We start from the raw sequence: 9,803 nt of genomic DNA on the forward strand, positions 1-9,803 counted from the left end.
CAAAAACACAATTGTAAGGGGGTGTTAAAGGCCCAGTGTGTAACGTGTTTAGTTGTTCATTATCAAAAATCTGTGTTGCCCATTCACAAACGTCCTTTTTCATGAATATTTACCACCACCATCAATTCCAAGTATTCCTTTTGGTTTGAAATTTTACATTTGCATTCGCATGAACTGGGGTAGACGCTCCATATTCGTGGGCCATCTTGAAATATGTTAGCCGGTTAGGGACATACAGGACATACTGCTCCGCCTTTCGTGTTTTCGCTGTCACATGATAAACTCACAGGTGCTGCTAATGCTGCTAATGGGTATAGTAGCTTCCCGGCTCCGGCAAGTTTGAAGAAGGAAACATGGAGGACCACACATATTCAAAATCCAAATTTCAGGAACAGGAGTCTTCTACTTCGCCCAGAAAAAGAAAAAGGATATTGAAAAGAGCAAGACACCGGCTTTTTAAAGTGTGAAGGCTACCGTAGCTGTAATACGTACTGTTTTGTTATAAATAAGCTGTTAAAAGTACGAAGTTAATTTGCCTCAAGTCTTAATGAGTTCTCTATTTACGTTGCTGTCACTCTAAGACTCTCAGTTGGTAACCGCTATGTCACGTGAGCCGTAGTTAGGAAGTAAACGAACGCTACAAACAAACGGTTCAGTGATTTATGGTTGTAAGTGTAGCAAGCCAACACCAGTTACATTTGCCTACATTTATGCCTAGAGTAGCATCGTTGGTATGTATTCATTCACTGTTTTTAAATAATTACATAGGTTCATTGATCATTAGTTTTATGTCAGTGTTATTTTGTGTTAAGTTTATATTAGAAATCTCCGTGATCGCTGGTGTTAGTGCTGTGACTAACGTTGCATGGTTGCTAGGCAACTATAAGTCATAGGACAGGCTACACTCGTATGAATGAGCGTAATATTGTTTATTTATATTGTAAAAATGTCTTTGTACAGCATAATCACACTCACTATCAGTTTAATAGTCATGAATTATATGGTGTAACGGTAGAAAGGAAATATTTGAATTGATGAAATTACATTCTGAACATTAGGCTACATTTTATGTTAAAAGCTAGCATAGAATTGATTAGTCTGTCTTTGTATGTTACAGTTTCACACTTTCCTTGCAACGTCATTAAACCTGTGGACATGGGAACGACTGTCTTCAGAGTCTTGATGTTAGGAGAGAGTTTAGCTGGCGGTCAGTGTATAGAGCAATACCAAAGACGGCACACGTACTTGAACTGCGTAGTGCGAGAGAGTTGATTGCGATATATGATGTCAACGCTAGATGGGAGAAATTCCTACACATTGGACCTTTAAACGTTAATAACTCTAGAAAGGGGTCAATATTACTGATTAAGCATCAGCAGTAGCAATTACATGAGTGAAGACAGACTGTTAAACAATTTTTTATTGGTTATATCAAAAATGAGTTTTAATAAATGAATATGAGTCAAGTATATGAAGGCACTGTGTTCTGTGTAGGTGTGTAGTTGATGATCTCTTGATCTGGGGGGCAAAAATTACTTCACATTCCTCACTAAACATACGCCAATAGCTCAATTTACAATGAAATGCACACAAAGAGCACTGTCAGTTTACACGCAACAGGCCAGAGCTGTTTCCTCTTTCTCTAAAGTGGCACAAAGTATTAAAACAATTATCAAAAACCCATTTTCAACCAATGCAAGAATTTCACTTGGCATTGTCAAGACAGTCTATCCTCTTACCAAAAACTGCAGGGTGTAAAATGACTAAACCTACCAGCAATCATTTCATGCTTGTCAAGCCTTGGTGGCCATTTATTTATAGACCTGAAACATACTTCTTATCAATCATGTCAAGCACTTCTTATGAAGGACACACCATTAATCATGTTCAGGAGGACAGCTTATGTGTTGTTTGTGACATGTCAATGCAACCTCCTAAAGCCAATCTTCTGTGTGACAAAATTACTAATTATACCCTTATAGTTCTGTCTTTAAGGGAGGCAGGGCTCTAAGCTATACATCTAACTTTCTAAAAACAAAACCTCTAACTTTCCCTTTATATTTTCTTTCTCTGTTGGCTGCTTGATTTTATCAAGGAACTATCATACATTATCATGACTAAAAGCAGCGGGCACATCAAAGCCATCCGTTTTATCCTCTTGATTTATTACTTTATGGTTAGTCTGTGATTCCATGAGGATACCAAGCATATTAAAATGTCCTTGAAAAATAAAATGTTTTTGGCCCACCTTTCAAACAAGACATGTATTTCTTTTGTATTTCTTTTCATTCCATTCATTTTACCACCTCACTTATCCACACTTCTTTCATCCCCGTTTACCACAAAAAAACTCAAAAAGCAGACCAGACAACTGTATTCCCACATGCTAACACAACATCTCTGATAAAAACAACCTTGGCAGCTACTGTTACATTCCTAAAGCTGCTGTTGCAACATCGGTGAGCAGGTTTCTTTTCCCAACTCATCTCAGTTTGATGTTTAAGTTGGTCTGTCAGTTCTTGTGTGAATAAGCATAATCTTTGGACTCTGAAGTCTGACTTTTTTTTTCTAGCCTGGAGGAACACAGAGAGCGATGAACAGAGTATGACAGAAACATGCACTTACCTGAGACTTAAGGTCAGTCGTTCATCTTTCGCCCTCAGCAGATCGCCTACTGAAAATGTGGCACAACCCAGGAAGCTGCTCTGTAAAACCAGACAGAGAAGAAGAAAATTGCTGGTTAAAACAGGGCAAAGTATTTCAGCAGCAAGTTAAGAGATAAAAAAATATAAAACATAAAAAAATAACTACTGAATAATTGTTTTCTTCTTTCAATGTTATCATAGAGGTGTTCGAAACAGGTAGGTGTCAGACATAGTGTGTTAGAATTTACTTGATTCTAGCCCCATGATCTTAAAAGGAAAAATTGTGAGCTCTTGTCGACACGAGGCACAGACACACACAATCTCCTCTCCTCTTGTGTCTCTCTTTCTCCCCTTTCTCACTGCTCTGACAACATGTGTTTGCTGCAGGCATGATGTGAACAGGGAGTGTCAGCACACGGGAACTGGGTCATGGAGAAAGAGGTATGGGACGAGCCCATCAATAACGAAGACAGATGATCTACTCTACATTCAACACACACACACACACACACACACACACACACACACACACACACACACACACACACACACACACACATACACACACACACACACACACACACACACACACACATAACACCACTAACATGATAGCTTGTGCTGCAGGAGGGGAGTGCTAAGACCGTGCCAAGGACACAGGCTGTTCCGAACAAAGCTAAAACATAGAGTAGGTAATTAACAACAGGTACAAAGGTGACTGTACATATTTCATCATACTGGGGAAAAAACAGTAAAATCTTAATTAAAGTATTCACAGCATGTTCACACTCTTCTCTGAGATACAGAGATGTTAAAGTATCATTTACAGACCTTTCTTCTACCAAATTTTACAATTCTTTTTATTTATAAGCTTTTACAATAGTGCCAGTGATGGTTCTGTGATCACTGAAGTGACAATACGAAACACTAAAATGTGTGTCTGTCAAAGGCTGTACTGCGGCTCTGAAGATAAAAAAACAGGATTGTGTCTGTTGTTGTTTATTAATTAATTAATTCATTAATGCAAATGAGATTCAGGTAGGCCAACACAAAAAAGCTTCCACACACTCTATACATTTTTACTCTCCACACACAAAACAAAGCGCAAGTCAGACGGTGAAAATGGGTTGGACCGATTCGATATGCCAGATCAGTATCTTTCCCAATAGTCATGACAAGCCCTGTAAGTAACAATATTTTTTCATTATTGATTAATCTGCAGACCATTTTCCCACTTCATCGATCAGAAGATTTATCTTTAAAATGTCTCAAAATACCAAAAAAATGCCCATTATAACTTTCCAGAACTCAACATTGATCGGTCCAAACCAAAAGATATACAGCTTACTAGATGACAAAAAAACTGCAAATCATCTTATTTGACAAGCTAAAGCCACATAGTTTGGCACATTTGCTTATAAAAAAGTCAGACATTTACTTGATTATCAATCAAGTAAAGGCAGTACACTTTCGACTTATCAATTAATCGACTTATTGACAAATCCACATTAAATACAGTGTCTTTGTCAGTATCATTATATAATTCAGTGACTCTGCTACCAGTTACATTTATTCAGTCACAGAAGGCCACCAACTTATTTTACAGCGTCACAGCAGTCCCTGACCTCATGTCACCTTACATAAAAATGACTTTAATGAGCTCTAATGAGAGCACTGGTATTGGATCAGTATCATTAGAGACTCTGAGTTGAGATATCAGGAGAGAAAAAGCTGGATTGGTGCATTTCTACAGTGAAATATTGTAAAAAGCACCACTAAGGACACGTAACAGTTTTATAGAGGTAGGGTCATATGGCAACTGTGGTAAAGAAGGGAATTACTGATGAAAGTTAGCACCCCGAAAACACAGCAAAGCCCACGGCTCACAACTGTTGTATTACCTATTATAAAGTAGCTACAGATACGAATCACGGATTTTTAAATTTGTGAGATCAGATATTTCTGGATGAATATATTATGCACGGCTGTTTTGAGTTAGTTATCCTAACATGCTCTTTTCTTCTATTGTTTGGCTTCACTTTCACCTCTAATCTTGGTTCCTCCCTTTTCCGACAACCGCGGTGCTCTTTCTCTCCATTTTTTTGGTCTCTCTGCAGTCTTCTGTATCAGATAAAAAAGGGCATCCTGTCTACTGACCTTTCCTCTCAATCATTTCCTCACTGAGCATATGCTTTAAGCAAAACACTGCCCCAAACACATTCTCCTGCCTCGGCCCACTCACAAGTAGGCAACGCAGAGACTTACGCATGCGTGCACAGACACGCAGAAAGAGCTCAAAATACAAGGTCAGTCAACAATGATATGAAAAAAAACAAACACAACATAACCTTGAAACACAGTGACATTTTTAAAAAGCAGCTCACATTTACCAAGAAAGACACACAGCCCCAAGCATCACATTCAGGTTTACGCAGCATAGTGTCCTTACTGAATTAACCAGAGCTAGGGTCCACAGTAGGCATCAATTAATATGCACAACGTCATATTTTCCAGCAATGACGTATCATAGCCAATCCTAGTTTGCCCTGATAACCCAGAGCACAAGGCACAGAAGGCCATTACAAAGCATGGAGGAACATTAGATCCCTATGTAGCCATTACTCGCAAGCCGGTACAGAACGTCTGGTAAATGGTCTTAGAAATCCATTCCTTAGCATCTTTTTATGGCCCCTCACGATGAAGGCTTTAAAAGTAATGAAGCTCTGGAGACTGTCCTCTTACGCAAGATCAAAGTGGCTGTACCACAGAAAATGAGATAAAAGATGGGGGCAAGAGGAGGAGTGGAGTGAAAAAGAAGACAAATGATGCTCTTCCAGGATCATGGAGGATTGATTATGATGGTCTCGCTCTGTTCCCTTCTTACATGCTCTGGCTCTCTTTTTTCTATCCATCTTTTTAGCCTGCTCTTGCTCATTCCCTTGACTGGTTCTTTTGGCCATGCCGGATGCAAGGTACAAGAGAAACTTTTGATCCATGATCTCCTTCACTAGTTTAAAAAAAAAAAAAAAGGAGACTGCGAGGCATTTAGCACGAGCCCAGAGATAAATACACGTACCTAACCAAACACAAAAGTGCTCTTGAGAACACATGCGCACAAATAGAAGATCAATCACAGACCAAACTAGAATTGCTGCCTTGCGGTTGTATGCCTCCACCAACAGGTCAAGTTGCATCAGTTTACATCCATGTCTGTCCAGACTTACATAACATATGTAGCGAAGACTTTGAAGGAAGAAAAGGTATTAAGTGTATTTTTTGGAGAAACATGGATGCTTCACAACACATCTTCAACCCTGCAGCACAGAATATCTATATCTTCACCACAGTTTCAAGGTGGGCACCAAAGATTAATGTAACCAATTCAGTATCTGACCAAATGTCTCCCCTTCTGTTCCTGAGTTATGGCATTGAATAATGGCCTGAAGAGCATTTGGTTACACTTTACTTGAAGGTATGAACGTGTCATAAACATTATACACAAATCATAAACGCTTCTTTTAGTAAGTGTCATTTGGTTTTTGTCATGACAACTTATGGTTAGGGTTAGAGTTAGGGTTAGGGTTCCTGTGTCATGACAGTGTCATGTGTTCATGAGAGTGTCATGTCACTGTTATGTAGATACCTTCAAGTGAAGTGTTACCGAGCGTTTTTGCGGAACATTATGATGTCACAGTGAGGTTGACTTTTGGGATATAAAATATCATCACTTCATCATGTTATCCTATTTGAGTGAAATGTCATAATTAGCGTAGGAATTCTTTTTCGTTTTGTGAGGTCAGAGGGAACTTGACCTTTGACCTCCAAAATGTAATCAGTTCATCCTTAAGTCCAAGTGGATGTTTGTGCAGAATGTGAAGAAATTCCCTCTGGTGGGTCCTGAGATATTGCGTTCACAGGAATGGGACGGATGAACGTACATAGGGCAAAACGGACGGACAACCTGAAAACATAATGCCTTCAGCCACAGCTATCGCCGGCGCAAAGGGATAAGAAATTAAAGACACTTGTAGAGCTGACGTACTGTACGTCTAGAGGCAATCCCAAGCACTTGTCTGTGGACCTGTGAAGGCCACAGTGTGTCTGTCCATCACTTGGCAGAGATCTATTGATTTTCTCCACGCCTTGGGTGACAAAGTGACACACACACACACACACACACACACACACCCACACACACACACACACACACACACACACAAAATTACCTGAAGGAGAGGACATTCATTCACATGCTACGCCAACATGTGACATTTTATATGAATGGCAGCGGTAACAGTTTTGGCACTGGCTGAATAAAACACATCTGGCAAACATTTATGAATATGAACAGAATTATATCATAGAGGTCAGCGGTGTCGACATGAATACACTGCTCCTTCACTACAAATAGTGTTTTACAAATTGGCCTAATTAAGTCATCAGAGATGTCATGCCATGCCATTTATACTTGCATGCAAATCTGTGCACTCTGTGCACAAATTATGACCACAGTAAGTTAAAATTGCCACAGAGTGAGATCACACACACACACACACACACACACACACACACACACACACACACACACACACACGGAAGTCCACTTACAGTTATGTTGCAAACAATCCTAGCAGTGAAATGAGGAGAGGCCGACAGAAAGGGAGAGAGACTGAAATAAAGAAGCAAGACAGAGGAAAAGAGATGTTATGTCTTCTTTCTTCCTCTTAATGAGCTCCAGGACGGTTCTTTCTACATATCTTCCTCCAGTCTTCAGTTAGAGGAACTCCATGTGTTGCACTCGCTCTTTAAAGAGCAGCAGGCTGATACATACATTATAAACACGCAAACACAAAAAACACACACACAGTTAGACTCACACACTGCAGCCTCCGTTGTGACTGAGAACTGGCTAGAGTGAGCTACTGACGTTACCGCTGTTGCTGCTGTGGTTGGCTTGACAGTAAGCGAGACCAGCGAGAGAGAGAGAGAGAGAGAGAGAGAGAGAGAGAGAGAGAGAGAGAGAGAGAGAGAGAGGAGGAGGGAGCCACAAGGGGGGAGGGAGTCGACAAATACAAGCAGCCGCGGTGGAGAGGGGTGAGAAGGAGGAGGAGGGTGGAACAACACAGAAGAGGAAGAGGCAGAAAGGAAGGAAGACAGACAATTAATGGGTAGAGAACCAAGATAGCAACACAGAAAAGGGAGAGACATATAGAAGAATATATACAGAGATAGAGAGAGAAGGGAAGAAAGAGACTGAGTTGTGTGTCACACCTCAGTTGCAGCCTGTGACTCAGATGGCCAACAGGAAAAGAAACACTTGTTATGGCCACTTGAATTAATATGAATTCCAACCACACAATGCAAGGTATATGTGTAGGAGTGTGTGTTTGTGTACAACACAGATAAACACTTCAAAACACATATTGACATACTTGAGGATCACACAAAAGCCTTGTTGAAACACTCTCTACACATTTTGATAAATGCCCCAAAAAAAAAAAAAAAAAATCAATCTGTCCTTTTTGAGAAATCGAGACCCAACTGACACTGAGCTTAGGTTTTAACTATCTCGGCTCAAAGCTTGGATTAAGCAGGGTTTAATTTACCCATGCTGACACAGGGGGATGAGTAATTCTGGCAGAACAAAGGACACGCTCTAACATTGGCTCCTTATCACTGAGAGCAGGTACACAAGCAAACACAATAAGACACGCACACAGACACTTAAGCAGACATGCACGCGCACACCAACCCAGACATCTCACATTTGTAAGCACACACAAACTGTAATGTAAAAATACACTGAGCACTGAAGATCATGGTGATGAGTCCTCAACCTCATTTAATATGGGAGGTGGGGAGTGGAATTAGGGAGTGTGGGTGGAAACACTGGATTTAAAGCTTTCTTCATTACCATGAGGATTGCTGACCTGCTGGGTGCCAAGTGGAAGCCCCAGTCAGATCCTCCAAAAGATTACCCAAAATGCTCTTCAGTCTAACAAACTGCTTACTCTGACTATGCAACAGTATTCATGTGCACCCCCGCTGTTGCCAAATCCATTTGTACATTTGTTTAGTTGGTTATTGCTAAATTTTTGTCAGTGATTATTGATGTGTTATGTGGCCTTTTTGTGCGTGCATTCCCAAACTAAAAATCTGCGTACAACAGGAATTTGTTTGAATCTTACAGGAACAGAAATGAATGTTGAATAACAACATGGAAAATCCTAGATCAAAGCTTGTTCAAAATATGAATCGAGCACACTGAAAACGGGCATTTTTTAATGCCCTACTTTGAAGTTCAAAATGTTTGACATATTTTAAAAGCATTGAAACTGTGAGTTCCTGAAAAGCACACTGAGACTGGCAGGGATTGGTCTTACATTCCGCATGGGGAGCACAAGCTACCATGAGCTGGGAAAATGTTTGAGGCTCCTAGCTGTAAAAGGGAAAGCCTAAGTACTTCTTAATTCCTACTTTTTAGCATTTCTAAACCAGCACTCAAAGCTGGTTGAACACTATCGTCACTGCACATGCCCGCACACATTATTCATGTACCTTATATAGGCAGTGGATGGGTTAGTCCATGTAAAGACCACAAATGCCACTGGCAGCTTAGGTTTTCGCACGGCAACAAGGGATCTTAGACAACCAGTCACCCCCCAAACCCAGACAGGCAAAGACAAAAGCAGGCGGCTGTGTTTTCCCTGGGTGAGCTGATGTTCTCATTTTTAGCTGTCTACCCTCGACATTGTCCTCCCATTCTTCCCTGACTTATTCGTTTCATGGTTCTCTACCTTGACCTCATTCCCCTGCTCTTGATCGGTTAAAAAATAAATAAATAAAAGTCTGCAGACAGACAGAGATGCAGTCAGACCTGAGCTCACCCGCTTTTGCCCTTTGCCATCTATTTCTTCAATGCATTACCAACAGCTTACATGAAAGGGACAACCAAACAGCACAGATATTTTCTCTCGCAAAGAATTTTACACAACAGTGTTGCATTATGGGTTGTTGGTAGCCTTCATGTTGTAAGGCTAGCAATTTTCTTTTAGATCTGTCTATTGTGTATCTCTAGAGTCTTTAGTAAGCTTGCCTGCTTTAATGGAAATATTTCATGTTTTACTTTTACAAGAGAAAATGTTTCATGAATGAGAA

At 40.3% G+C, this 9,803-nt stretch overlaps 1 protein-coding gene across 8 annotated transcripts in view; it reads right to left on the reverse strand.

Annotated features, from left to right (window-relative positions):
• The window catches only part of inpp4b (inositol polyphosphate-4-phosphatase type II B), a 144,988-nt gene that overhangs the window by 84,664 nt on the left and 50,521 nt on the right, over positions 1–9,803 (reverse strand). For 6 of the 8 annotated variants that reach the window (XM_078262436.1, XM_078262421.1, XM_078262428.1 and 3 more), the window contains one exon: positions 2,626–2,705. In XM_078262436.1, the coding sequence (XP_078118562.1) occupies positions 2,626–2,705 (80 nt within the window). Of the gene's footprint in view, positions 1–2,625; positions 2,706–7,253; positions 7,315–7,522; positions 7,620–9,803 lie in introns of those variants that run through there. The other 2 variants (XM_078262483.1, XM_078262473.1) reach the window with 2 other exon arrangements.

Source organism: Sander vitreus, chromosome 2 (genome assembly GCF_031162955.1).
Source record: "Sander vitreus isolate 19-12246 chromosome 2, sanVit1, whole genome shotgun sequence".
NCBI classification, from domain to species: domain Eukaryota; kingdom Metazoa; phylum Chordata; class Actinopteri; order Perciformes; family Percidae; genus Sander; species Sander vitreus.